At 65.9% G+C, this 26502-nt stretch overlaps 5 protein-coding genes across 8 annotated transcripts; 1 reads left to right on the forward strand and 4 right to left on the reverse strand.

Annotated features, from left to right (window-relative positions):
• Nucleotides 1-244: 244 nt before the first annotated feature.
• CRABP2 (cellular retinoic acid binding protein 2) lies at nucleotides 245-5199 on the reverse strand. Of its 2 annotated transcripts, none has more exons than XM_041464939.1 (4): nucleotides 4958-5199; nucleotides 3106-3284; nucleotides 1166-1282; nucleotides 245-784 (listed from the first exon to the last, which is right to left on the reverse strand). In XM_041464939.1, the coding sequence occupies exons 1-4, from the start codon at nucleotides 5025-5027 to the stop codon at nucleotides 734-736; spliced, it is 417 nt and encodes a 138-aa protein (XP_041320873.1). In that variant the 5' UTR covers nucleotides 5028-5199; the 3' UTR covers nucleotides 245-733. The 2 variants fall into 2 exon arrangements, with proteins under 2 accessions (XP_041320873.1, XP_041320872.1); XM_041464938.1 differs by having other exon boundaries at nucleotides 3106-3310; nucleotides 4958-5001.
• A 3381-nt stretch (nucleotides 5200-8580) lies between these two features.
• On the reverse strand, nucleotides 8581-12775 carry ISG20L2 (interferon stimulated exonuclease gene 20 like 2). Its single transcript, XM_041464935.1, has 5 exons — nucleotides 12585-12775; nucleotides 11620-12250; nucleotides 10578-10778; nucleotides 9575-9791; nucleotides 8581-9389 (listed from the first exon to the last, which is right to left on the reverse strand). The coding sequence occupies exons 1-4, from the start codon at nucleotides 12773-12775 to the stop codon at nucleotides 9678-9680; spliced, it is 1137 nt and encodes a 378-aa protein (XP_041320869.1). The 3' UTR covers nucleotides 8581-9389; nucleotides 9575-9677.
• On the forward strand, nucleotides 12684-15746 carry METTL25B (methyltransferase like 25B). 2 transcript variants are annotated; one of them, XM_041464934.1, is made up of 7 exons: nucleotides 12684-12819; nucleotides 12954-13124; nucleotides 13560-13844; nucleotides 13918-13980; nucleotides 14060-14742; nucleotides 15263-15450; nucleotides 15555-15746. In XM_041464934.1, the coding sequence occupies exons 2-7, from the start codon at nucleotides 13017-13019 to the stop codon at nucleotides 15734-15736; spliced, it is 1509 nt and encodes a 502-aa protein (XP_041320868.1). In that variant the 5' UTR covers nucleotides 12684-12819; nucleotides 12954-13016; the 3' UTR covers nucleotides 15737-15746. The 2 variants fall into 2 exon arrangements, with proteins under 2 accessions (XP_041320868.1, XP_041320867.1); XM_041464933.1 differs by having other exon boundaries at nucleotides 13009-13124.
• Nucleotides 15747-15807: 61 nt separating this feature from the next.
• Nucleotides 15808-17857, reverse strand: MRPL24 (mitochondrial ribosomal protein L24). Of its 2 annotated transcripts, none has more exons than XM_041464937.1 (6): nucleotides 17773-17857; nucleotides 16661-16851; nucleotides 16485-16580; nucleotides 16284-16387; nucleotides 16082-16212; nucleotides 15808-16002 (listed from the first exon to the last, which is right to left on the reverse strand). In XM_041464937.1, exons 2-6 carry the CDS (start codon nucleotides 16838-16840, stop codon nucleotides 15866-15868), a joined length of 648 nt encoding a protein of 215 aa, XP_041320871.1. In that variant the 5' UTR covers nucleotides 16841-16851; nucleotides 17773-17857; the 3' UTR covers nucleotides 15808-15865. The 2 variants fall into 2 exon arrangements, with proteins under 2 accessions (XP_041320871.1, XP_041320870.1); XM_041464936.1 differs by having other exon boundaries at nucleotides 16661-16841; nucleotides 17773-17806.
• Nucleotides 17858-18853: 996 nt separating this feature from the next.
• On the reverse strand, nucleotides 18854-26228 carry HDGF (heparin binding growth factor). The gene is made up of 6 exons (XM_041464850.1): nucleotides 26098-26228; nucleotides 21049-21125; nucleotides 20824-20962; nucleotides 20559-20735; nucleotides 19255-19445; nucleotides 18854-19146 (listed from the first exon to the last, which is right to left on the reverse strand). The coding sequence occupies exons 1-6, from the start codon at nucleotides 26182-26184 to the stop codon at nucleotides 19140-19142; spliced, it is 678 nt and encodes a 225-aa protein (XP_041320784.1). The 5' UTR covers nucleotides 26185-26228; the 3' UTR covers nucleotides 18854-19139.
• Nucleotides 26229-26502: the final 274 nt, after the last annotated feature.

Genomic DNA, 26502 nt, shown 5'->3' on the forward strand with positions numbered 1-26502 from the left:
ATCTGGGATGCACAATCCAGGGTGTGGGATCTGGAGTGCAGAATTTGGAGTGCAGAATTTGGGGTGTGAGATTCAGACTGTAGGATCTCGGGAGCAGGATTCAGGGTGTGGGATCCGGGGTGCAGATCTAGAGTGCAGAATCTGGGATGTGGGATCCAGAGACCCAGGGTGTGGGATCTGTGTGCCAGTGGGGCCAGGAGGAGAGACAGGGATACCACAGGGGGGTCACAGGACATTTATTGAAAAAGGGGGGAGGCAACAGAGGGAGGTTGGACCCTGGCGGGGGCTGGGACCTGGCACTGCCCCATGCTGGGGGGGTTTGGTGTTCCCATCTGGTACCATATTCACAAATAAATACTGGGGAGGGGTCGCGGGGCAGGGCTGGGGGCTGCGGGAACCAACAGCAGCCCGAACCCAAACCAGCTCAAACCAGCCCAAAAGGCAGGGAGGGGCCGCGTTACCCCCCGCCGCACCCCGGCTCCGCGCCAGGCCCCGAGCGCAGCAGAGCGGGGCCAGAACGGGACCGGAGATTCCGCTGCTCCCGGAGAGCCCCGCCCTGCAGGGGGAGGGAAATCCGTGTGTGTGTGACCCCCCAAAAAAAGGGGGTTCGCTGCTGTACCCCCGCGGGGGGATGCAACACCCCCCCTGTGACAGGGGGATGAGTGCAGGGGATTGAGGGGACACGGGGTGGGGGAGAGGGGATATTGGGGAGGGGGTCAGCTGAGCTGGGGAGTCACTCCCGAATGTAGACCCTGGTGCAGACAACGTCATCGGCCGTCATGGTCTGCAGGGAGAAGCGGGGTCGGTCACAGGCGCGGCCGTGCCCCCTCCTGTCCCCTTCTCTCTCCTCCTGTCCCATCCACCCCCTCCTGTCCCCATCCCGTCCTGTCCCCCTCCTGTCCCTCCTGTCCCATCCCTCCCCTCCTGTCCCATCCACTCCCTCCTGTCCCCATCCACCCTCTCTTGTCCCCTTCCCCCTCTCCTGTCCCTTTCTCCCCCTCCTGTCCCCATCCCGTCCTGTCCCCATCCACCCTCTCCTGTCCCCTTGCCCCCCTCCTGTCCCCTTGCCCCCCCTCCTGTCCCCTTCTCCCCCTCCTGTCCCCTTGCCCCCGTCCCGTGCCCACCCCAGCGGGCAGCTCTGCCCCCAGGGTCCCGATGCCCTCACCAGGATGAGCTCCCCGTCGTTGCTCATCTCCCGGGACCAGCCTGTCCTGGGCCCTTCGCCCTTGAGCAGCCGCTGCTCACACACCATCTTGTTCTCGCTCTCCCACCTGGCCAGGCTCTGGGGGCACAGAGGGCAGAGCTGGGTGGGCAGGTGGGCACCCCCGGGGCACCCCCGGGGCAGCACCCCCGAGCATCTGTCCCCACCGACAGACAAGGAACGGGGCAGTTTGTCCCTGTGCCAGGCGGGTGGGTGGGCTCGCCTGGCACCGGGGGGGCACAGGGAGGGGATGGGGGCACAACGGGGTCTGGGGGGTACAAGGAGGGTTTGGGGCGTGCAATGAGGGGTTGGGGGCACAGGGAAGGGACTGGGGGCACAGAGAGAGGTTGAGTGGCACAACGAGGGGATGAGGGGCACAACGAGGGGTTGGTGGGCACAGGGAGAGGTTGAGGGGCACAAGGAAGGGTTGGGGGCACAGGGAGGGGATGGGGGGCATAGGGAAGGGATTGAGGGGCACAGGGAAGGGGTTGAGGGGCACGGGGAGAGGTTCAGGGGCACAATGAAGGGTTGAGAGCACAGGGAGGGGATGGGGGACCCGGGGCAGGGATTGGGGGTGCAGGAGGGGATGGGGAGCTCAGGAAGGGCCTGGGGGGCACAAGGAGAGGATGGGGTGCAGGAGGAGGGGAAGCAGCTGGGGGGAGAAGGGGCTGTGCACACAGACAGACACACAGACACGTGAGAGCTCCTGGCCTCGTGCCAAACGTGTGTGCAAACTCACTGTGCACACACACACACACCTGTGTGCACAGCAGTGCTGGGCGTGCCCCGTGTGATGTGTGTGCAGTGTGTGTGCACAGGGGTGTGTGACACAGGGGAGGGACAGCTGCTGTCCTGGTGCAAGTGTGCACACACACACAGACACAGACAGACACACAGACACACACATATAGCCACACACAGAGACACACACAGTCACACACAGTCTCACATGCTCACACTGACACACACACTCACACACAGTCTCACACTCACAGACACACCCACACTAATACAGTCACACTCTCACAGCCACACTCACACATCCACACAGACACACTCACACCCTCACAGTCTCACAATCACACACCCTTAATCACACTCACACAGAGACTCACACTCACACACACTCAGACACACTCACAGGGTCTCACACTCACACACAGACCCACACTCACACACTTTCACACTGACACACACATTCTCACACACTCTCACACATACTCAGTCTCACATGCTCACACTGACACATTCACACTCTCACACCCACACTCTCAAAATCTCACACCCATACACCCACGCTTCCACACTCACACACTTACACTCACTCACATATTCACACACTCTCTCACTCTCACACTCACACTCTCACACTCACTCTCAGACTCTCACTCTCACTCTCACTCACACACACTCACACTCTCACACTCACACTCTCACACTCACACTCACTCTCCGTCTGACCCGTGTGCAGCCCCGCGCGTTTCCCCGCCGCACCTTGCAGGGCCGCCCATCCACCGTCTGCTCCTCGAACTCCTCGCCCACCCTGAAGCAGGGGCACAGGGAAGGGGTTGAGGGGCACGGGGAGAGGTTCAGGGGCACAATGAAGGGTTGAGAGCACAGGGAGGGGATGGGGGACCCGGGGCAGGGATTGGGGGTGCAGGAGGGGATGGGGAGCTCAGGAAGGGCCTGGGGGGCACAAGGAGAGGATGGGGTGCAGGAGGAGGGGAAGCAGCTGGGGGGAGAAGGGGCTGTGCACACAGACAGACACACAGACACGTGAGAGCTCCTGGCCTCGTGCCAAACGTGTGTGCAAACTCACTGTGCACACACACACACACCTGTGTGCACAGCAGTGCTGGGCGTCGTCTGACCCGTGTGCAGCCCCGCGCGTTTCCCCGCCGCACCTTGCAGGGCCGCCCATCCACCGTCTGCTCCTCGAACTCCTCGCCCACCCTGAAGCGGATCTCGGTGGTGCGCACGGGGGTCGAGGTGCGGATGTAGAAGCTCTCCCCGTCCTGCCGGATCTCCACGGCCGGCTTGGCCGCCGCCGCCACCGCGATCTTCCTCAGCATCACGTTCACTCCTGGAGAGGGGCACGGTGGCACCGAGCTGCCCCCCGCCCCCGCGGCGTGCCCGGTGACCGGGGGGACCCCTCGGCAGTGACACATCCCGGGGCACGGCGAGGGCTGCAGGTGGCTCCGGGCTACCCTGGGGTGGGGGACGGGCGAGCCCCCCCGGCACCGCTGGGCCACATCTGGCTCTCGTTACCTGGCGGAGGGGGCGGGGGTGGCGCCGGATGCGCCCGGGGGAAGGGACGGGGGTGACGGGGGCAAGGCTCACCCAGAGCGGGGTGACAGCGGGGACAAGGGCCCCAGTCCGAGCTCTGTGTTAGGTGACCTGCGTGACCCCCCCCGAGGGTCCCGCGTTCCCCCCCGCAGCCCCCTCGGCAGCCGCGGGCAGCTGGGGCTTTGTCCCCGCTCCAGAGGCGGCTCATCCATCACGTCCCGGAGCCCCCGGCTGTCACGGGGGAGCTGCTTTGGGGACATTGTTCCCGTGTCACCCTCGGGGTGGGGACTGACCCCCAGAGAGGCTCCCCGCACAAAGGAGGCGCCCCAGGCGCAGGAGGGGGGAGATACGGAGGGGCCGGGGGGGGCTCCGGGAGCCGAACCCCCCTGCAGTGGGAAGGGACATGTCCCCGAGGGGTCCCCTCGATGGCCACGCCAAGCCCCCACGAACACCCCCAGGCCTGATTCGCACCGAGGGGTGCCCGAAACCGGGCCAGACACGGACCCCCAAGCCCCCCATGATGCTGACGGGGGTGGGGGAGCAGAGACAGCCCCCAAAGGGAGCAAAACCAAGGCTCGGGCGGTCTGTGGGGTCAGTCCGGGGGCCTGGAGCTGATAAAGCCCCCAGCCCCCGGAGGGAGCAGCCGGGGGGAGCCCCCACTTGCGCCGTGGGAAAGGAGGAAGGCTCCGGGGGGGCTGGCAGATTTATTTTCCTGCTGAGGTTTCCCCGAGCCGGTTCCATCAGCGAGGCCAGGGCGGGGAGAAGGGGCGACGGGGGATCGGGAGTGAAACCCAAGAAAGTGATAATTATCCTGAAATATTCGTTACGTATCCCCTAACCTGGAAAATATTCTGCTCCGGCAGCTCCCCGGCTGGCGAGGAGCGGGTCAGGCGGAGGGGAGCAGTGCGGGAGCTGGATTTGATCCTGCCCAAAGCCCCGGGGACCCCCCGGAGACCCCCCCCTCCCACCTCCAGGCCCTCCCCACCCCCGCTCAGCGGGGACTCAGCTCCGCCGTGGGGGGCAAAGGGGCCCGAGATGAGGCCTGGGAGAACGGGACCCCAAAACCCCCACAAACGGGTCCTGCCCTGACTGGTTTTGGGGACACCGGCTGTACCCAGGGTCCCCGGGGCAGGTGAGCCCGCGGGAGCTTTTGGGATGGGGGGCGGGGGGGATTGGGGTGGTGCGGGTCCAGGTTTGGGGGAGCACCAGAGTGGGGAAACTGAGGCAGGAAAGAGGGGCACCCGCCCGCCCCCCTCGTGTCTCTGACTCCTCCGTGGGGCACCGAGAGCTTCGCTAAAAGGGGGAGCAGAGGGATCCCCGCGGCGCACGGCGGCTCCGGGCACCGGCACTGCCCGGCTGGAAGAGGATGTGGAGGGGAGATGGGGAGAATGTTGGGGGGAATGTGGGGGGGAATGTGGGGAACCCCGCCGCCCCCCGCCCGAGGGAGCGCCGGAGAGCGGGATCACTCACCCAGCGCCTTCAGCAGCTCCTCAAAATTCTCCGAGCTCTTCATCTTCCAGTTCCCGGAGAAGTTGGGCATCGCGGCTGCCGGCCTGGGGGGCGCAGGGAGGGGAGCGAGGGGGGAATGAGCGGTTCCCGGGATCCGCCGCTCCCTCGGCACCGGCCCCGCCGCTGCTTCGCTCCCTCCGTCCGTCCCGTCCCGCCCGCGCCGCCGTTTTATCGCCGGGCTGGTCCCACCCCCCGGCCCCGGCCCCGGCCCGGGGGCTCCGCGCTCACCTGCGGAGTGAGAGCCCAGGGGAGCCCCCCGCCCCGATTTGCCGGCTGGAGGCACCACCCGGGCTGCCTGTGCCCCCCAAATTCCTCTCATCCCCCCGGGATCCGCACCCTGCTCATCTCCCTGGATCCCCCGAATCTCCAGCATCCCCCCCGAAACTGTGCTGAACCCCACACGTGCTGAACCCCCCAAATCTGTCTGTACCCCCCAAGCCCCCTGTACCCTTCCGATCTCCATGTGTCCCCCCACAGCCGCGTGCACCCCCAAATCTCGCCGCACCCCCCGAGTGTGCACAGGACACGCGTGTTTGCACAGCTGTGGTGCTGGCACGGGCGTGTGCAGGTGCCTGTGCTCGCTTGTGCACACGTGGGCTTGATCCACGGCTTTCCCAGCCTCACCATCACGCACAACTCACAAACTCACAAACTCACACACAAATGCACAAATTCCCAAACTCACAGACTCACAAAACTAACAAAATCACTCACAAACTCACTCTCAAACTTACGAATTCACTCACAAACTCATCCCAAACTCACTACAAACTGCCACCCGTGTCTGTGCACACTCGTGGGGCTGTGGCCGAGCTGCCCGGGGCAGGTGAAACCCCGCTCCCAGCCAGGTAAGGAGCGCCTCGAGAGGGATTTCCCGAGCTTTCTCAGCCCTGGGAACCGCCGCGGGAAGGGCAGGCTGTGCCGCGGGGCCGGTTCTGGGCAAGAAAAGCAAGAAATGGCGTTTCTGGTTCAGCAGGAGCTCTGGAATGGAAGGAGAGAGGCTTCTTCTCCGATTTGGTGTGAAAAGGCCCCACAGAGCCCCCCGTGGCCCCCCTCCTCCTGGCCACATCCCCCCCGTGCCCCCAGAACCTCCGGCTGGGGCCGGCGAGCCAAGTCCCGGCTTGCCGCATCCCTAATCCCCTGAAGAACAGGAATTCTGACACAACCTCACCTACAGCAGCGCCAGGGCCGTGCCACGGGGCACAGGGACAGCGACAGGGACAGGCAGCGCTGCAGGGGCCCGGGGAGGGGGTGCTGGTGAAGGGTCACCCCAAACCCTTCACCCCAGGGACGCAGGAGTCACGGGAGGGGCGGTGCTGTGGGTTTGCTCCGAATCTGGGGAAAATGGGGAGGAAAAAAAAGCATCTCCATGCCAGGGTAAGTGGGTGGAGGGGTCTGGAACGGGATCTGCCTGCAAACCCCGAGGGCACCCCCGTGCCCCTCGTCCCGTGCTGGGCACCGTGACCCAGTGGGGGACGCCGGCACCGGCAGCCCCACATCTGGAAGGGATTCTGCCGGGAAGGGCGGATAAAGCCTTCGCACCCCACCCTCCTCTCCCTCCCTCCCTCCCATCCTGGTGAAGCCCTGGAGGGGCAGGCGAGCCACTGGCCCCAAATAACCCCCCCGGAGCGCCGGTCACCCCTGGGAAAGGGCGCAGAGTCTCTGGGAGCCGTGTGCCGGTGCCAGGGCAGCAGCAGCAGCTGGCTCAGCCTCCGGAAACATCCGGCACCATCCACCGCCCGCACCCGCCTTCCCGGCAAAAATCCTCACAAACCGCAGAAATCCTGAGCGCAAACCCTGGGGGGGCTCCCCCAGCCCGGGCAGGGCTCCATCGCTGCCCCGGTACCCCCGAGGGCCCCCCCAAAACGCTGTCGGTGCCACAGAGCCCCTCCTGCGAGGATGGGGGCGTCCTTGGGGATGTTCCCCCCTCCCCGTGCCCGGGATCCACCCCGGGAGGGGCTGTCGGGTACCCTCACCCCAAACAGGAGCCGAAGTTTTGGGGGTCACCCCAATTTGAGAGAGAAGATCGGGGGGCTCCTCTGTGGGGGGTGAAGCTGAGCAAGGGCAGGTCACCCCTGCTCTCCGCCCATTGTCCCCACAAATCCTCCCCAGCTGGCGGGACGCAGCCCCCACCCCCCGCCTCTGGCCACGGCCACGGCCGCTGCGGAAATGAAACGCAGCTGGACGGCGCGACCGAGCCCGGCCCGGCCCCGTGGCCGAGAGACCCCCGGCTGTGGGGCGGGAGGGAGCCCACGTGCCCCGGGACCTCTGCTGTGCCGCCCCGGCGGGGCCCTGCCCTGCCCCGGACCCTCACGCAGCTCCAGGACCCTCACTCAGCTCCAGGACCCTGCCCTGGTTCTGGACCCTCACTCAACTCCAGGACCTCCCTGGCCCCAGACCCTTACTCAGCCCCAAGACCCTGCCCAGGTTCTGGACCCTCACTCAGCTCCAGGACCCTGCCCCAGTCCCTCACTCATCTCCAGGACCCTCACTCATCTCCACGACCCTGCCCCAGTTCTGGACCCTCACTCAGCTCCAGGACCCTGCCCTGCCCCAGACCCTCACTCAGCTCCAGGACCCTGTCCCGCTTCCAGACCCTCACTCAGCTCCAGGACCTGCCCTGCCCCGGACCTTCACTCAGTTCCAGGACCCTGCCCTGGTTCTGGACCCTCACTCAACTCCAGGACCTGCCCTGCCCAGGACCCTCACTCAGCCCCAGGACCCTGCCCTGGTTCTGGACCCTCACTCAACTCCAGGACCTCCCTGGCCCCAGACCCTTACTCAGCCCCAAGACCCTGCCCAGGTTCTGGACCCTCACTCAGCTCCAGGACCCTCCCAGGACCCTGACCCAGCCCAATTCTGGGACCCTTGCCCAGCCCCGGGACCCTTGCCCAGCCCCGGGAACCCACCCCCTGCTCCAGCCCCATCCGGAGGGACCCCAGGGTGAGATCGAAACGATCCCCAGACCCTGACCCGCATCCCGCACCCGCCGGGGGCTGGGGCCCGGCCGGCTGCTTCTCATTTCCAGGGCCATAAACCCCTTTAACGACCGGCCATTTATAACCGCTGCAAAGCCCCTAATCACCGCCAGACCCAGCCCAGACACAAAGGCTCCCGCCTGCTCCTCCGCCCTCCCACCTTCCTCTGCATTTTGGGGCTCGGACAGCTTTTCCCACCCCCACCCGGGCCGTAGGGACGAACCCCCCAAGCTCCCGGCCCGTGGGATGCTCGGGCGTTTCTCTCCAGCGCTACGGGGGGACCCAAATCCTGGTTTTTATCCCAAAAAAAGGAGGAAGGGCCCCTCCTGCTGTACCCCCAAAACCCTCCCTCGGGCTCCAGCGCCCCGAGCCAAGCGCAGCCACGTAAACACGAGGAAAGGCTGGAAAAAGTGACGCACGGCGGGGGCTCGGGGCCGCGGCCAGCCCGGCGGGGGCGGGGGATGCCCCGGGCTCGGCACCGGCTCCGCTCCCGGTTACGGCAACACCGGGGAGCCGCCGGGGGTTCGGGCAGAAAAGGGGGTGCGGGGGGGTCGGGGAAGGGGCCAGCTCGGCCCCGGCAGGAAGAGGAGGCGGAGGAAGAGCAGATGTCGGAGGGTGCCGGGTGACGGCCCGGTAAGGGACCCCCCGCTCCCGCCCACCGGGGCAGGGGGCTCCTCCTCGTCCCCAGCGAAGGGAAGATCTCTTTAATCATTTCTTTTTAATTAGGATTTTGCACATAAAGCTTTCAGTTCAAAGCAGTTCCCGTCAAGGCTCGGGCGCCTCCAGGGTACGGCTGCCCTCGGGGGGGACTCGCCCGCGGGACCCCCGGGGTCGCCCCCGGGGCAGCACGGGGGGGCTCGGGCAGGCGGATGGGACCATGCCCGGCTTTATCCCGCTCCTTGCACAAAAAGGTGGAGTTTCACCACCCTAAAGCAGCTGCCAGAGCGGAGCGGGGACTTTGCAGAGGGACCCGAGTCCCGCCGCAGTCGCGGCAGCTCCCGGGGCTCACAGAGGTAGTTTTGGGGGGAGGAAGGAGCCCGCTCCACTCCCAGCCCCCCAGGGATGGCGGCTGCGCTTGGGATGCCCCAAGGCCACTCCCAGATCAGCAGCAGCAGCCCCGAAGCGTTCGGGGGGTGCAGAACCCCAGAGACCCCCCCCGGGGGGGAAGGCACTGGCCCCCGGCCCTGCCCACATCCTGGGGACAGCGGCACAAGGCACGACAGGCTTGGGGACACGGACATCACACCTGGCTCCTCCTCAGCCCCCCAGGGCTCATGGGACCCTCGAGGGGCAGGACCGGGCTGGGGGTGTCACTCTGAGCCCCCCCAGAGGCAGGACCAGGCCTGGGGTGTCACTGTGGGATCCCCCAGAGGCAGGACTGTGCTGGGGGTGTCACTCTCAGCCCTCCCAGAGGCAGGACCAGGCCAGGGGTGTCACTCTGAGCCCCCTCAAAGGCAGGACTGGGCCTGTCACTCTGGTATCACTCTGGAAGTGTCACTTGCAGCCCCCCCAGAAGCAGGACCAGGCCGGGGGTGTCACTCTGGGTCCCCCCCAAAGGCAGGATCAGGCCTAGGCCATTACTTGTGGGTCCCTCCAGAGGCAGGACCGGGCCTGTCACTCTGGTGTCACTCTGGGGGTGTCACTGTGGGACCCCCCCAGAGGCAGGACCAGGCCAGGGGTGTCACTCTGAGCCCCCCAGGGTGTCACTTCTGGTCTGGGTTCTGCTGCAGGTGCTGCTCCCACTCCTCCTCCACCACCTTGTAGAGCTCCATGGTGGCTCGGGCATCTTCCACCGAGGAGTGGCCACTCTTCCCCACCTGTGGACACAGACACAGCTTAGCACAGCTCCCATTTTGGGGGGGCAGCCAGAACTGGGAGGGGGGGATGTACAGAGACCAGGGAGTGCAGGCAGCTGTGGGGCAATGCACACAGCAAGGGTGGGGGGATGCAGGGAGTTGAGGGCGTGCAGGAGGATTTGGGGTGCATGATTTGGGGTGGATCAGGGCATATGGGCAGCTCCAGGGGGCTGCAGGGAGACTGGGGGGGATGCCAGCACCTCTGGGGGGGTGCAGGCAGATGCAGGAAGATGAGGGGGTGCAGGCAGAATGGGGGGTATGCAGGTAGATTTGGGGGTACAGGAAACTCTGGGGGATGCAGGGAGCTTAGGGGAGTAGAGGCAGATTTAGGAGAAAACTGGGGAGATGCAGGCAATAGTGTGGGGTGTGCATAAAGGGAAAAGAGCAGGAAAAAATCCCCCAAGGCTGCAGGGGTTGAGCTGCATGATTTGGGGTGGATCAGGGCATATGGGCAGCTCCAGGGGGCTGCAGGCATATTGGGGGATACAGAGAAAACTGGGGAGATGCAGGCAAAGCTGTGGGTTCTGCATAAAGTAAAAAGAGCAAGGAAAAACCCCAAGGCTGCAGGGGTTGAGCTGAGGGTTCCCCCCTCCCAGAGAAGGGAAACTGAGGCACAGGGCTGCCTTGCTCCAGGACTGGCAGCAATGGCTGGACTCAGAGTGCCTCAGACCTTCCCCCTTCCCTCCCCACTGTGTCCCTGGCAGGGTGCAGGGGCTCCCCAGCTCCGGGGGGCTGCAGCCAGGGTACCTGGATGTCCTGGTTCAGCAGGGCCTTGGTGAGGCGCTTCAGGGAGATGGCCACGTTCTCGGGGAAGCCAGCCCTGCGGTTCAGCAGCGGGATCTGCGACGTGTCCCGGGTCAGAGCTTTGGGGTGGCAGTAATGCAGAGCCTTGAAGTCGTTGTGGATGGCGTGGCCCACCACCACCTTCCCAGCCAGGATCTTCAGAACCTGCAGGAGAGGAAGGGGTGAGACCCCCAGCAGTGCCACCCCTGCTCCCGGGGGAAGAGTCTGTCCCTCCCCAGGAACAGGGGCAGCCACATGGGGCAGAGCAGTGGGGCTGAGTGGGTGTGGGGCAGTGTGGGGACAATCCCTGTGCCCCAGGGACAATCCCTGTGCCCCACAGAGCAGAGGGGACAACCCCTGTGCCCACAGCCGCGCACCCCATATCCCCCGTCCCCAGCCCCACATGCCCCATGGCTGCAGCCCCTCACCCTGCAGCCACCCCCTCCCACTCCTGCACTCCCAATCCAATCCCAGGGATTGTCTCCTCCTGCGCTGAGGGGCACAGGGATTGTCCCACGAGCACAAGCATTGTCCCCTCCTGCCCCGTGGGACACAGGGATTGTCCCCCTCTGCCCGGTGTGGCACAGGGACTGTCCCTGCTCTGCCCCGTGGGACACAGGGATTGTCCCTGAGGCACAGGGACTGTCCCTGCTCTGCCCTGTGGGACACAGGGATTGTCCCCACCCTGCTCTGAGAGGCACAGAGATTGTCCCTACACGGCCCCGTGGGACACAGGGATTGTCCCTGAGGCACAGGGTTTGTCCCCCCCTCCATTGGGGGGCACAGGGATTGTCCCTGGAGCACAGGGTTTGTCCCCCCTGCCCTGGGGGGCACAGGGATTGTCCCCCTCTGCCCGGTGTGGCACAGGGATTGTCCCAGGAGCACAGACAATGTCCCCCCCTGCCCTGCAGGGCTCAGCCCCACACCCCCCACCCCCGTGTCCCCAGAGCCCAGCCGCCCCACCGCCGGGTGCCCGCCACCCCCTGCGGCTGTCGCCGTCCCGGACCTGCTGCTGTGCCCTGCGGAAGGGCACGGCCGCGGCCATGTGCTGCCGGCGGATGCCGCTCCAGCGGGTGCGGTAGTCCACGATGGGCTCCTCGGGCCGCACGTAGCGGTCGTACACCACGTCCCCCTCGTAGGTGACAATGCTGCAGCGGGCCAGCGCGCTGGTGCGCCCGCCGGGCCCCGTGCCCACCATCTCACAGTCTATGGCCACCAGCTTGGGGGGCGCCGGGGGGGCACTGCCAGCCGCCCCCCGAGCCTTCCCCGCGCTCCGAGCGGGAGCACCGGGGCCGTTCTGGGCTGCCGGGGGGGCACTGCCAGCCGCCCCCTGAGCTTTCCCCTCGGTGCCGGTGGGGTTCTGGGATACCGGAGGGCACCGGGGGGCGGCGGCAGTGCCGTTCTCTTTAGGGATGCGCCGGCCCGAGCGCGGCTTGGCCCCCGAGCGCCGTGTCCGGGCTCGCCGGGGCCCGCCCGGTGCCGCCGGGAGCTGCTTCTGCCGCAGGACCCCGCGGCGCTCCAGCTCCCGCCGCCGCCGCACGAAGCTCTGGTGCTTTCGGCTCCCCGGCTCCTTCTTCGGGCGGCGCTCGGGGGCGGCGAAGTCCACGTTGAGGATCAGATCGTCCATGGCGGGGCCGCTGCGGGGCGGAGAGGAGCTCAGCGGCGGGGGCCTCGGTACCGGGAACCCCCGACAGCGGGACTCCCGGTACCGGCAACCCCCGACCCCCGGCACCGGCAATACCCGACCCCCGGGACTCCCGGTACCGGCAACCCCCGACCCCCGGCACCGGCAATACCCGACCCCCGGGACTCCCGGTACCGGCAATTCCTGACCCCCGGGATTCCCAGTACCGAGAACCCCTGACCCCCGGGACTCCCGGTACCGGCAATGCCCGATCCCCGGGAATCCCGATACCGGCAATGCCCGACTCCCGGTACCGGAGACCCCCAGTGTCACCCGCACCCCCTCACCTCCGCGTCCCGGAACCGGAAGTTTCCGGGAAACACGCGGCCGGCCCGGTGCCGGCAGTGACGTCATCCGCGCGCGCCGCGGCGGGAACTCGGCGGCGCCGGGAGCTGAGGGGCACGCGCGCGGCCGCGCGGCGTCTGCGTGACGTGTGTGATGACGTCAGATATACGTCAGGGAGCATGGACGACGACATGCCCGGTGTCCCGGCCGGCCCGGTGACGTCACGAGTGCCCGGGGGTGAGTGATGTCATGGCTCCGGGGGGCATCTCGGTGGGGTTGGAGGGTGGTGTCACAGCCGCGTGACGTCACGGCGGGACGCGTTCTCGCGTGACGTCACTGCCCGATGACGTCATATGGGTGCTGAATGGCAGGGGCACAGCCAGGGAGGGGTGACAGTGCCAGGGTGACGCTCCCCTGCCGCCCCAGGGGCCGCCATGGCTGCTGCCCCCCAGGGCCGCCCACAGCGCCCGGAGCAGCGGCGAGCCGCCGACATCATCCGCCTGCTGACGCTCTACCGGCCCCTGCTCGACGCCTTCGTCATTGTGAGTGTCCCGGAGCTGTGCCCCCTGCGACGTGACCCCAGGGCTGTGCCCACCGGGCTGTGCCCCCTTGGGCTCTGCCCCCTGAGTTGTGCCCCCTTGGGCTGTGCCACTCAGGCTGTGCCCCTTGGGCTCTGCCCCCTGAGCTATGGCCACCAAGCTGTCCCCCAAGCCTGTGTCCCTTGGGCTGTGTCACCCAGGTTGTGCCACCCCCAGGCTGTGCCCTCCCCAGGCTTTGCCATCCAGGCTGTGTCCCCCCGGGCTGTCCCCCAGGGCTGTATCCCCCAGACTGTGCCCTCCCCAGGCTTTACCCTCCAGGCTGTGTCCTCCAGGCGGTGCCCCCTAGACTGTGACCCCCGGGCTGTGCTCTCCCCACGCTTTGCCCCCCAGGCTGTCCCCCCCAGGCCGTGTTCCCCACGCTGACCCCGCTCCCCTTAGGATTTCTTCACCGAGGACCTGTGGGCACAGCTGCCCGCAGCCTGGCAGCCCGCCCTGGCCAGTGCCACCCCCGTGCAGCTGGCCGGGCTCCTGGGGGGCCGTGGGGGCCCGGGGGCTGCCTGGCCCCTGTCCCTGCTGGCCTTTGCCGCCGCTGCCCGCGCCCTGGCCTTCCCTCGGGGCTGCCCGTGCCCCCCGTGCCCGCCGTGCCAGAGCTCCCGGCTGCACCCGCTGCTGCGCCGCCACGTCAAGCCCAAGAAGCAGCACGAGATCCAGCGCCTGGGCAAGGTGGGTGCCCCTGGCTGTGCCCTGAGCCCCCCCGGCTGCCCCCAGCCCCCTAAGAGCCTCCCTTTCCCCCTAGCTGCTGCGGCGGCTGAGCCGCGCCACCGGCTGCCAGCGCGTGGTGGACGTTGGAGCGGGGCAGGTGAGAGACAGCGGGGGGACACCGAGCGGGGGGTCCCAGGGGATCCCCCCAGCCCAGCTGAGCTCGTGTCCCCCTCCAGGGCCACCTGTCCCGGTTCCTGGCCTTCGGCCTGGGGCTGGGGGTCACCGCAGTGGAGAGCGACGGGCGCCTGGTGGGCCTGGCCGAGCGCTTCGACCAGGAGCTGCTGCGGGAGCTGGGCAAGAGCAGGGCGCTGGCACACAGGGGGCACCCCCTCACCCCCCGTGCCCCCCAGCACATCGCCGGCCGCCTGGACCCCGCAGCTCCCTGGGGGGAGTTCCTGCTGCCCCCCGACCCCCCAGGACCCGGCCCAGCTGCCCGGAACCCGCTGGGGGGCCCGGGGGGCTCTGAGGACGGGGGGAGGGTGTTGGTGACAGGGCTCCACGCCTGCGGGGACCTCAGCCCTGCCCTGCTGTGCCACTTCGCCCGCAGCCCCGCCGTGGCTGCCGTGGCCTTGGTGGGCTGCTGCTACATGAAGCTGTCGACAGCCCCGCAGCAGCCCCCTGGCTACCCCCTGAGCGCCTCGGTGGCGGCGTTGCCGGGCCACCAGCTGTCCTACCGGGCACGGGAGGCCGCGTGCCACGCTCTGGAGGAGTACCAGGGGCGGCTGCGCGGGGGCAGCGCCCACCTGCGTGCCCACTGCTACCGCGCCGTGCTCGAGAGCCTGATCCGCGCCGCCGACCCCGGCAAGAGGCACCTGGGCCTGCAGCCGGGCAGGAAGGCACACACCCTCAGCTTCCCCCAGTGAGTCTGGGCACGGGGACCCCCTTCTGCATCCCCTGGTGGTCCCCAGTGAGCCCTTTCTGGGAGATCTGCTGGCCCTCCCTGAGTTTGGGGAGGGAGGATCCTTTTCTAGCCCCCCATGAGTTTGGGGAGGGAGGATCCTTTTCTGGAGCTCTCCTTGTGAGTTTGGGGAGTGGGGTCAACCTCCTGTGTCCCTTCCTGGCCCCAAGTGAGATTGGGGAGGGAGAACTCCTTTTTGGGACCCTCTTCCTGAGTGGTGTCAACCTCCTGTGTCCCCTCATGACCCCACAGTGAGTTTGGGGAGGGAGAACTCCCTTCTGGGACCCTCTTTATGAGTTTGAGAGGGAGGATCATTTTCTGGAACTCTCCTTGTGAGTTTGGGGAGTGGTGCCAACCTCTTGTGTCCCCTCATGACCCCACAGTGAATTTGGGGAGGGGGAACCCCCTTTTGGGACCCTCCTTTTGAGTGTGGGGATGGGGGAGCCCTGCCTGAGACTCCCCTGCCCCCGTTTTATGACAGATACGCCCAGCTGGGGCTGTCCCTGGCAGGCCTGGACCCAGCGGGGGTCCCGCTGGACTCGGGGGCTGTGGGGGCCATGCTGGAGCAGCAGCACAAGGTGGTGGCATTCTGCACCCTGGGGCAGCTTCTGGCACCTGCCGTGGAGACCCTCATCCTGCTCGACCGCCTGCTCTACCTGCGGGAGCAAGGTGGGCATGGGCACAGCTGCCAGGGCCCTCCTCCCCCTCCTTTTTCCTCTCTCCCTGGACCCCTCTCTCCGTTCTCCCAACTCTCCTTTTTCCCTTTTTCCCAGGTTTCCACTGTGCCCTCGTGCCCCTCTTCAACCCCCGGTTCTCCCCGCGGAACCTGGTGCTGGTGGCCGCACGCACCCCGCTGGCCACAGCGCTGGCCAAGGACGCTGAGGATGGGCACAGCAGCGAGGATGAGGATCTGGAGGAAGCAGAGTCCCCCAGGGAGGGGCAGAACCCACAATAAACCCAGGATTTTTACACTCCAGGGCTGGGTGTGAGTCTGTGCTACGCCAAAAGCACTGCGCACCACAAACAGCAAATCCAGGGGGTGTTTATTGCAGAGCCCGGCTCGGGGGGCTCCCAGCTCCCCCAGTTAATACCAGTAGGATTTCTTGGCCCGCCGTGTCTCCACGATGCCCATGGCATCCATGATCTCCTCCTCGAAGGTCTTCAGCGACGGCCGGTACGTCTTGGCCAGCGCGTCCTCCTTCGACGTGTCCTTGGGGCCATCTGTGCGGGCAAGGGGACAGCGCTGACCCCCACTGTGTCCCCTGCCACGTGCCACCACCCCCTGTGCCACCCCTCTCACCGATCCACTGCTCGGGGACGATGCCATCCTTGCGTGGCTGCGGGGGCACGGGCAGGATGCGGCCGCTGCGCAGCGACACGCGCACGCGCTCGCCCTCCTCCGTGTACCTCCACTCCACCTCCGTCGGCTTCCTGCGGGCACGGGGCGTTGCTGGGGGGCAGGACTGAGGCTGGGGGTCCCCCCAGCACCCCCCGGGCTTTACCGGTCCTCGGGGTCCACCAGGCAGATCTGGCTGAGCAGCAGCGGCGCCTCGCTGGCGACGTAGGTCCCCGAGTACTTGGCCGTGCGGTTGACGTAGCGATAGTGCTGCGAGGGCACCACGGGGGTCACGGATGGCCCGCGGGCCCCCAGCCTCCCCCACAGGCTGCAGGGCCTCCTGCTGCCCTCCCCGCCGCGGCCTCACCGTGTTCAGTCCTTCCACCACCACCCAGTTGCGGTCTCGCACCACCTGGGTGACCATGCCCTGCCTGCCCGCGTCCTTCCCGGCCAGCAGCTGCACCTGCGGCGGAAAGAGGGGCACAGGTGGGACCCCAGCCCAGCTGCCAGCCAGGGGGGGAGCCCGGGGAGGGGGAGCCTCACCGTGTCACCCTTGAACACCTTCCAGTCGTCCTTGGCGACGGGCTCCACGAAGACCTTGCGGCGGCGCTGCCCCGGGGGGTTGCGGAGCCGGGCGGCCATGGAGTCGGGGGGCCACGTGCCGTGCCGGTAGCCCGGGGGCAGCCGCGGCCGCGCCGCGCTCAGCAGGACCGAGAGCCGCATGCTGCTGCGGACTGGGAGGTCAGGGGGGGCTCTGTGAACACCCCTCATCCTCGCCAGGGTCGTGTGTGGACAGGTGTAGGGGTCCGGCAAAGCCCACCCACCCTGAGCCCCCCCTGAAGGGGATGGAAGCGTCTGGCAGAGCAGCCCCCCACAAAAGGGATCCCAGAGATTGTCACCCCCCACACCCCCAAAGGGGACCTGGTCCCCAGCAGATCCCCACAGCCTAAAGGGGATCCAGGTGCTGGCAGATCCCTTAACCATGGAGGGACCCAGCGATCCCACAGGGCACCCCCACACAAAGGGGACCCCGGTGTCCTGCAAAGCACCGGGACTCCCAGCGGGGACCGCAGAGCCCCCCACTCCCCAAAGAGACACACACACATCTTCCCCTTTCCAGGGGGGAACACCCCCCAAGAGCACCCGGGGTCCCACAGAGCTCAATCCCCCAAAGGGCACACGGACATGGACAGAGCCTCCCCCACCCCCGAGGGGCCCCATGGACACCCCAAAGACCCCCTGACTCCCAAAGACCCCCATTACTCCCAAACACCCCCCTGACTCCCAAAGACCCCCCCGACTCACAAAGGCCCACATTACTCCCAAAGACCCCCCTGACTCCCAAAGGCCCCCATTACTCCCAAAGGCACCCTGCTCCCAAAGACCCCCTGACTCCCAAACACCCCCTGCTCCCAAAGATCCCCCTGCTCCCAAAGGCCCCCATTACTCCCAAACCTCCATTACTCCCAAAGGCCCCCCTGACTCCCAAAGGAACCCGCAGAGCACACACCCCCTCCACCCCACCAGGAACGACACCCAGGCGTCCCGCACAGCCCCGGTCGCCCCCAAAGGACCCCAAGGCCCGGCAAACCCCTCCGGTAGCCCGGAAAGGCCCCGCAGAGCCCCGCGGGGGTCCCGGCCCCCTCCCCGCTCACCCGCGCCGCTCCCGCGCTCCGGGGGCGTGGCCGAGCGCGGTGGGCGTGGCCAAGCCGCGGCGCTGTGGAGGTCGCGGGGGGTGATGCTCGGCGCTGGGCACGCCGGGAGTTGTGGTCCAGGCGCTGGGCACGCCGGGAGTTGTGGTCCAGGCGCTGGGCACGCCGGGAGTTGTGGTCCTGGCGCGGGGCACGCCGGGAGCCGTAGTTCCACCGCCCCTCCGGCCCCCCAGCCAGGCCGCAGCCCCGGCCCACGGTGAGCGGCTGCCGGGAGCTGTAGTCCGGCCACGGCTCCATCTTCTGCTGCTGTCCTTCCTGCTCCCGGGGCTGGTCCAGGGACAAGGGACAGTCTCTGCCGTCCCCTCTGCAGGGAGCCGGCCCAGTTTGGCCTGTCCTGTCTGGGCTGTGTGTGGGACAGAGCGGCCAAGAACGGTCACGGCCCCACGCCTGACACAGCTCATGGAGCGCTTGGACACGGCCCTTGGGCACAGGATGGGATTTCAGGGTGCCCAGAGCAGGACTCGATTATCCTGATTACTCCTGGTCAGGGTATTCCACCATTCCAGCATGGAAGCCGAGTGCTTGAACAAGGTTCTAGGACATTTGGGTTGGGAGCATTTTGGGGTGTCCTGTGCAGGGCCCAGAACTGGACTCGATTATCCTGATGGGTCCCTTCCTGCTCAGGATATTCCACCATTCCAGCAGAGAAGCTGAGTGCTTGGACAATGCTCTAGGACATTTGGATTGGGAGCATTTTGGGGTGTCCTGTGCAAGGCCAGACCTCGATGGGGTCCCTCCCAGCTCAGGATATTCCAAGATCCTTAAGGTCAAGGAGTGTTAGAGAATGCTGGGATTTTGAGGTGCTGTGTGCAGGGCCAGCAGTGAGATTTGATCCTTCTGTGCCCCATCCAGCTCAGGGCATTCTGTGATTCTGTAATTCCTATTTTAGCTCCCCTCCAAACCCTTCCCCTGCCCCAGCCCCATGTGCTCACTCCCCCCACCCCAGAGGGGCTCTGGCAGCCCAAAAGGCCCCAAAACCCCCCATGCAGGGGGGTCCAGGGGCTAACCCAGGTCCCACAGGCGCTTTTAAAAAGGCAAGATTCGCTTTTATTTCAAATCACCAGCTGAGCCCCGAGGAATCGCTAACACAAAGCGTGCGCCCACAGCGGGGCAGGCACGGAGCGCTCGGGGCAGTACCGGGCTGCTCTGCATTCCTCTTTTTTTTTTTTTTTTCTTTTTTGTAGTTTTTTTTTCTTTTGGAAATTTCCTTGTCGGGGTGGTTTCTCTAGTCCGGAGCTCCGGACGCGACGAGCCGGCGTGGGGCAGAACCCAGGAGCCAGCAGGGAAGGATCAGCTCGCCAGGGAAGCCACTACAGGCTGTGGGGGGCCAAGAAGAGAGCCAGGCTCTTGTCAGACCCCTGTGGTGCCAGGGGGGCCCCCAAAACCTGGAGGCTGTGGGGATAGGGCTCACAGGACCAGCCTCACCTCTCCTTGTGGTCTCTGACCTCCTCCTTGCCCTCCTGCTTGGCCTCGTTGGTGGCCGGTGTGTCAGCAGCGTCGCTGTTCTTGTCCCCCTCTCCTGGGTTGGCTTTGGGCTCCTCCTTGGGGGTCTCTTCGTTGGCCACCTTCTTGTCCCCTTCCTGCCCCTCTGCATCCTTGGGGCGTTTGGGGGAGTCCTGGGAGGGGAACTCAGGTCAGACCCTGTCCCCAACAGCCCCTGCCCCCAACATCCCCATCCCTGTCCACAACATCCCCTGACCCAAAAATCTGCATCCCCTGCCCCCAACATCCCCATCCTGTCCCCAACATCCTCATCGCTGCCCCCAACATCCCCATCCCTGTCCCCAACAGCCTCTGACCCAAAAATCTGCATCCCCTGCTCCCAACATCCCCATCCCTGTCCCCAACAGCCTCTGACCCAAAAATCTGCATCCCCTGCCCCCAACATCCCCATCCCCTGTCCCCAACATCCCCTGTCCCCAACATCTCCATTCCCTGTCTCAAACAAATATCCCCAGCCCCTGTCCCAAAAATCCTGTCCCAAACATCCCCAGCCGCTGTCCTGTCCCCAACACCCCCTGTATCCAGCATCTCCAGCCCCAGTCCCAAACATTCCCACTCCCTGTCCTCTGTCCCCAACATCCCCTATCCCCAATATCTCCATTCTCTGTCCCCAACATCCCCTGACCCAAAAATCTTCATCCCCTGCCCCCAACATCCCCATCCCCTGTCCCCAACATCCTCATCCCCTGTCTCCAACATCCCGTCCCCAACATCTCCATTCCCTGTCCCCAACATCCTCATCCCGTCCCCAACATCTCCATCCCCTGTTCCAAAAATATCCCCAGCCCCTGTCCCAAAAATCCTGTCCCCAACATCCCTATCCCAGTCCCAAACATCCCCAGCCGCTGTCCCCTGTCCCCAACATCCCCTGTCCCCAGAATCTCCATCCCCTGTCCCCAAAATCTCCATCTCCTGTCCCCAACATCTCCATCCCCTGTCCCCAGAATCTCCATCCCCTGTCCCCAACATCTCCATCCCCTGTCCCCAACATCTCCATCCCCTGTCCCCATCATCCCCATCTCCTGTCCCCAACATCCCCTGTCCCCAAAATCTCCATCCCCTGTCCCCAACATCCCCTGTCCCCAATATCTCCATTCTCTGTCCCCAACACCTCCAGCCCCAGTCCCAGCATCCCCATCCCCTGTCCCCATCATCCCCATCCCCTGTCCCAAACATCCCCATCTCCAGTCCCCAACACCCCCAGCCCTGCCCAGCCCACCCAGTACCTCCAAAGCATCCTCAGCTTTCCTCTTGATCCCTCCTTTCTCGTTCTTCTCCTTGGACTGCTCGTCGATCACCAGCTTCCCCTCCTCGTCGCTGCTGCCCTCAGCGTTGCTCTTCTTCTCCCCGTCCCCCTCCGGCTCCCGCTCGGCCGCCTCGGGGCAGCTCTTCTTCTGGGTGGGCTGTGGGCAAGGGGGGGTCACAGGGGGCCCCCAGGAAGGAGGAATGGCGGGGGGAGGTGGGATGGAGCCCCCCCAGCTCGTGACCCACCTGGTAGCCGGAGGCTTTGACCGTGGGGTTGTTCTCGATCTCCCACAAACCTTCGCTGAACCCTTTCCGCTTGTTGGGTTTTCCAAACTTCTCCTTGCACTCCTCATAGGGGAAGAGGTCTTTGGGCCCCAGGAATGCCCTGTGCCAGGGGGAAACAGTGAGGGGTGGGAGCAAGGGGGGGTCTCACCTCTCCCAAACTCACTGTGAGCCCCAGCTCCCACTCACGTTTCGTGGGTCCCGAAGAAGAAGACTTGGTACTTATTGGAGGAGGATTTGACTGCAGCTTCTGGCATCTCATCAATCTGTGTGACACAAAGGACAGGGTGACAGGAGAGGGCAGAGACCCCTGGGGCTCCTCAGACTCCAGGACATCCCCCCACCCCCTCCAGTGTCCTGTGATGGGCACAGCTCAGGAAAGGAAAATTCCTTGGGAATTCCCCCACTGTCTGGAGACAGTGCTGGCAAGAAGTGCTCAGCAGAACAAGTGGGTGCCCACCGGGCTCCCCTTCTCCCACCCCTTCATCCCCTTAAGCTCCAGTCTAGGCCAGCTCAGACACACTCAGCAAATTCAGGCACTGCCAGTGGTGCCACAGCTCCTCAGACCCCAGAACATTCCCCCACCCACCCTCTCCAGTGTCCTATGGATGGGCACAGCTCGGGAAAGGAAAATTCCTTGGGAATTCCCCCACTGTCTGGAGACAGTGCTCAGCAGAACACGAGGTTGTGCCCCCAAGGTGCACCCAGGTGTGGGGACCAGCAGGGCTCCCCTTCTCCCACCCCCTCCTCCCTTAAGCTCCAGTCTAGACCAGCTGATTCACACTCAGCACATTCAGGCACTGCCAGCGGTGCCACAGGCATCGCCCCCAGCCTGGGCCAGCAATGGGATTGGGGTGCCTGGGGGGGACACCCTGGCCAAAACGGGGTCACCAGACAAGGGGACAGCCTGGAGAGGGCTCTGGGGTCACGCAGCAGCCGGTGCCAAGCCCACAGGCAGGTGCTGCTCCACCGAGCGTGAATAATCCCGAGGCGCCAAGCGGGAAGGGAGCGAAAGCAACTCCGGCTGCTTTTTATAGCATCTAAAAATAACCCCCCCTGCAGCCAGCAGCCATAAATTCCCCGAGAAAACCTCCAAGGGAGGTGGAGGGAGCTGAAGGAGGATGCGGGTGGGGGTCTCGGGGCAGGCGCCAGCACGTCACCGGGCTGGAAGGTGCCAGCGGGGACGGCCAGGATGCCAGGTCCCGCTCCCAGCGCTCTGCTGACTCATGGCACAACCTTCCCTAAGTCACCATGACCCCCACAGCTTGCCCAGCCTCAGTTTCCCCAGCCAGCAGGGCCGGGGTGCTGTGACAGGGTGGATCTGGCCAAGAGTTTCTCCTGATTTCCTTCGCAGAGCTGGGGATGGGGCTAACACTGGTCCCTGTGCTGAGGGGCAATTTTGGCACAGCCCCGGGGCAGACGGAGGGGATGGGGTACTGGGAGGGGCACTGGGATGTGGTGGAGGCTTGGAGTGATGTCCCACTCCTGGGTGGGACGTGCCTTTGTGCCATCCCCACTGCCCAAATGTGGTTTGGGGCATCCAGGCCCTGCACCAGGATCCAGGGGGAGTTTCAGGACTGAAGTGCTCCCACCCACCCGGAGCCCTGGGGCTCCTGGCACTGTCATGCCCCAATGCCACCGGGGGACATTCCAGGAGCAGGGACAATCCCCAGCGGGACCCTGGCCCATGGTGGCAGCTGGGAGCAGCAGCTCCATCCCTGCGTGGCACCGAAGGTGGAGGAGGGGATGATGTGACTCAGAGGGGCGGCCACCAGCCCGGCCCAGCCCAGCCCGGCCCAGCCCAGCCGGGGGATGGTGCTTCCCCCAGGCCACTTTCCTGCAGGTCACTCCTGGCACAATGTGCCACCAGCCCCAGGGCCCCCCAGGCCAGGACATGGTATCCCAGACCCTCCCCCACCAGGCCTGGACAGGGATCCCACAGCCCCTGGCAGGGCCAGGACCCTGATGGAGATCCCCCAGCAAGTTTCCAAGTCTCCTTCCCCAAGGAAAGGCAGCACGGGCAGCAGCTCCAGCCATGGCTGCCCTGTGTCACCATGTCCCCAGCCCAGGAACCCAGGGGCTCCGTGGGAGAGCTGGGACCCCCGGCAGTGGGATTCCCTGCACAGCCCATTGTTGCCAACCCTTTATCAGCCCCTCCTGCACCCCCAGGGGATGTGGTGGCTCTATCTGCACGGCCAGGCGGGGACCGGGCTGCGGGGACACGGGTGACACCCCACTGGGGACACCGATAGTGCAGACACTGCAAACCCACCCAAAAACCCTGGGCTGCCCAGAGTGCCCCAGGGCTGGTGGCACTGTCACAGCCCGTGTCTGTTTGTCCGTCCCTGTCGCTCGCTGGACAGTGGCAGCAGAGGGAGACAGGGCTGCAGTGCCAGGGTAAAGTCCACGGTGCCCATTTCTGTCCCCCCGCCAGCCCCTGGGAATGGCACTGGTGTCACAGCCTGGACCTGCACCTGGGGGCTGGGGGGGTCTGAAAATAGGCTGGGACAGGTCCCCCAGGAGGGGAAGCTCTGGAGCGTGGCAGGGGAGGGACGGGCACGTACCCCTGCTCTGGACTCTGCCCCCAACCTCTGCTCTTCACCTTTGCCACGGCTCCACGGAGCACGGCTGGATGCAGCCTGCCCTGCACCGGCCATGGGGGCTGGGAGCAGCTCCCTCCCTGCCTCAGTTTCCCCGCTGCAGGACAAGGCTGGCAGTGAGGGCTTGGCTGTTGGGAAGAGGAATTAATTAATGAATGGAATTAACTCATGTGGGTCACACACGGTCGATGAAGCACGTGGGGAGGGGGCACATGCAGTGGGTGGGGGTCCTGTGGCACCCCTGAGTCCCATCCCCAGGGCTCTCCTCAGCCCTGGGGCCACCACTGGGCCCCATCCCAGCACCAGGCTGGCAAGGGGCACCAAATTACCTGGAATGGCCAGCAGGATCCCGACCCCAGGCACAGAAAGGAGAACAGGAGATGCTCAGGGAGGGGGATGTCAGTGGTGCCAGGATCCCGACCCCAGGCACAGCCAGGAGAACAGGAGATGCTCAGGGAAGGGGGATTTCAGTGGTGCCAGGATCCCGACCCCAGGCACAGCCAGGGGAACAGGAGATGCTCAGGGAAGGGGGGATGTCAGAGGTGCCAGGATCCCGTGTGGCACTGCTGCCTCATCCCCTGCCGTGCTCCAAGGCTGTCCCGGAGCTCTGTACAAACAGGGGCTGCAGATCTGGCAGGGAAGCACCACCAACCAGGGTCTGGCACAAGGGACCCCGCAGAGAAGGGGTGAGGGGGAAAGGGAGGCAAGCATCATCCTCCAGCTGCCAGCGACTCATGTCCCCACTCTCGTGCCTCAGTTTCCCCTCTGTTTAACGCTGCCCCTCTCAGGGAGAGGTTTCCCCTGAGCTGCTGGTGCTGGGGAGCAGTGCCAGGTGCCACCCCCATCCATTTCTTCCCCTATCTCTCAGCTCCAGCCACACCTGGCTGGAAACAAATATCCCAGCAAACGCCACGCGTGGCCGGGTAACGTTTCATCACAGCACCTGATTAGTCACGGGCAAGCCCTGCCTGATTAGTCACGGTGGGGAGGGCTGCGCTCCAACCCCCCCTCGGTCAAACCTGGCCTTGGGGAACCCAATTCCTATTCCCTGCCTGGCCCAGCACCCCAAAAACGTGATGGTGTTGGCCGAACCAGGCGCCGGGAGATGAGTGGGGCGTGAAACCCGAGCGGGGCTGGCGCTAATTCGGGAGCTGAGCCCGACACGAGGCTTTGCGAGCCCCGAGCTGGCAGCAGCCCGGAGCGGGACCCCGGGGCAGCGCTGGGGGCCGGGGGAGCACGGCTGTGCCCCCGAGGGAAGCTGCGGTGGAAAAGCAGGCGGCGGTGGAAGCAGGGCTCCCAGGGATCCCTGTGGCTCCTCCTCGCAAAGCCGCTTTCAAATGCGCGTTGGGAGGCCAGTGCCAAATCCGAGCGGCTCCCAACCCCCTCCCGGCCTCCCCGCCAGAAGCCGACAAACCAAACAAAAGTTATTCAAATCCGGGAGGGGAAGGAGGAGGGGATGGGGGGGACGGGGGGGGGATCATCGGCCTTTAAAGCCCATCGCCCCATTCCTCCCTTTTTCCGCTCAGTTTGGGGGCTCCAGGCAGCCCCAGTGCCCTTCGCAGCAAGGCCGGGAGGGGAGTGTGTGTGTGTGTGTGGGGGGGGAACACGTCAAGGAAATTTTAAACTGCATCATCAACCGCTTAAAAATAACCAGCGCCGTGTTGTGCAGCCAGAGCTGCCCACGGCCCTGACGGCTTTGGGTTCATCCCGGGGGTCCCGGGCTCATGGCAACGACCCCCCCCGCCCCCAGGGACACCCAGGACCCTCCGGGGGACACCGGCGGGGCCTGGACCCCCCCTCCCTCCCCGTATGCACTGCCCCCCCTTCCCCCCGTCCTAAGTCCTCAATAATTCTATCGATTTTCTAAAGCCAAACTCCCGGCGAGCGCTGCCACCTCTCTGGCACCCGTGGCGAGAGGTAAGGCCACCAAGAGCCGGGTGACACGCTCGGGGACCTGCCGGCGAGCCCAGGGCGGGGGGGTTTGGTTGAAACCCCCCAGCCCAGCTCCCCCAAATTATCCGGGGGGGCGACCTGGCTCCTCCAGGGGGTCTCGCAATGGAGCGAGGTGCGGCCCCACGTGGAATAGGGACCCCCCCGGTACCGAGGGGGGGGTCACCCCGGGGAGGAGGGGTCACCCCGGGCTGGCCCAGCCTCGTGTTCCGCTGCCGGTGCCCGGCAGGCACAAGGGGGGTCCCCACTCCCACGCGGTGGCAGAAGCCACGCGGTCTCCACCCGTGACCCCCCCCCAGCCCCACCGGGAGAAAAATGAATAAACAGCACAAAAAGGGCCCGGGGGAGTCCGGGACGTTGTTCCCAACATATAAAATCCACCCCAAACCCAAAGAAACGTCCCGAAAGCGCCTCCCCAAAAGCTCGGTACCGAATAACCCCCGAGTCCGCCGGGCCCGGCCTTACATAAGGGACCGGCAAAGTTGGACCCCGGCCCCGGTGGAGGGGACCGGGGGGGGACTGAAGGCTGACCCCCGTGCGGACACACCCCCCCGCCGGCCCACGGGGGCAGCCTGACCCCGGTGCGCCCCCTCCCCCCATCCCCGGGGCACCGCGTTATGCAACGGGGAGCACCGGGGGGGGCACCGGGGGGTCCCATCGCCCCCCCACCCCTTGCCCAGCTCCTTACCCGGGCAGGCCAGTGCGGGTAACCCTTCATCTTGGCGAAAACCAGGTCCCCGCATTTGTATTCCTTCTGCCGGTTGGACCGGGACATCTTGGCTGGCGGCTCCTCCCGGGACCGGGGGAGCGGGCGGGGGGAGGGGGNCCACCCTTCCCCTTCCTCCTCCTCCTCCTCCTCTCCTCCTCCTCCTCCTCCCGCTGCCGGTGGATGCGCTCGGCGCTCGCGGGCGATGCCTGGGCGCGCACACGCACCGCCCGCCCACGGCGCCGTGCGCGCACCCGGCACCCCCCAAAAAAAAAACCCCAAAAAACCCCCAAAAATGTGTTTTGAAACACTGTAAATAACCAGTGCAAATAACCGGTGTAAAAGAGCACCAAAATGGTGTCAAAAACATGTAAAACAGTGCAAAAG

The sequence above is a fragment of the Pyrgilauda ruficollis genome, unplaced genomic scaffold (assembly GCF_017590135.1).
Source record: "Pyrgilauda ruficollis isolate IOZ18807 unplaced genomic scaffold, ASM1759013v1 scaffold185, whole genome shotgun sequence".
Taxonomy (NCBI): Eukaryota; Metazoa; Chordata; class Aves; order Passeriformes; family Passeridae; genus Pyrgilauda; species Pyrgilauda ruficollis.

Coding starts and splice junctions, on each gene's coding strand:
- MRPL24 (XM_041464937.1), bottom strand. CDS start 16,840: ATGCGGCTCTCGGTCCTGCTGAGCGCGGCGCGGCCGCGGCTGCCCCCG. Junction 16,581..16,660: donor AGGTGTTCAAGGGTGACACG/GTGAGGCTCCCC, acceptor TTTCCGCCGCAG/GTGCAGCTGCTGGCCGGGAA. Junction 16,003..16,081: donor CGTCCCCGAGCAGTGGATCG/GTGAGAGGGGTG, acceptor TTGCCCGCACAG/ATGGCCCCAAGGACACGTCG.
- ISG20L2 (XM_041464935.1), bottom strand. CDS start 12,775: ATGTCGTCGTCCATGCTCCCTGACGTATATCTGACGTCATCACACACG. Junction 12,251..12,584: donor TCCGGTTCCGGGACGCGGAG/GTGAGGGGGTGC, acceptor TCCGCCCCGCAG/CGGCCCCGCCATGGACGATC. Junction 9,792..10,577: donor TGCTGAACCAGGACATCCAG/GTACCCTGGCTG, acceptor CTGTGTCCACAG/GTGGGGAAGAGTGGCCACTC.
- METTL25B (XM_041464933.1), top strand. CDS start 12,762: ATGGACGACGACATGCCCGGTGTCCCGGCCGGCCCGGTGACGTCACGA. Junction 12,820..13,008: donor GACGTCACGAGTGCCCGGGG/GTGAGTGATGTC, acceptor CTGCCGCCCCAG/GGGCCGCCATGGCTGCTGCC. Junction 13,845..13,917: donor AGATCCAGCGCCTGGGCAAG/GTGGGTGCCCCT, acceptor CTTTCCCCCTAG/CTGCTGCGGCGGCTGAGCCG.
- CRABP2 (XM_041464939.1), bottom strand. CDS start 5,027: ATGCCCAACTTCTCCGGGAACTGGAAGATGAAGAGCTCGGAGAATTTT. Junction 3,285..4,957: donor GGAGCTGCTGAAGGCGCTGG/GTGAGTGATCCC, acceptor GCCCCTCTCCAG/GAGTGAACGTGATGCTGAGG. Junction 1,283..3,105: donor TGGATGGGCGGCCCTGCAAG/GTGCGGCGGGGA, acceptor CTGTGCCCCCAG/AGCCTGGCCAGGTGGGAGAG.
- HDGF (XM_041464850.1), bottom strand. CDS start 26,184: ATGTCCCGGTCCAACCGGCAGAAGGAATACAAATGCGGGGACCTGGTT. Junction 21,126..26,097: donor ACCCGCACTGGCCTGCCCGG/GTAAGGAGCTGG, acceptor TGTGTCACACAG/ATTGATGAGATGCCAGAAGC. Junction 19,446..20,558: donor AAGCTGAGGATGCTTTGGAG/GTACTGGGTGGG, acceptor TTCCCCTCCCAG/GACTCCCCCAAACGCCCCAA.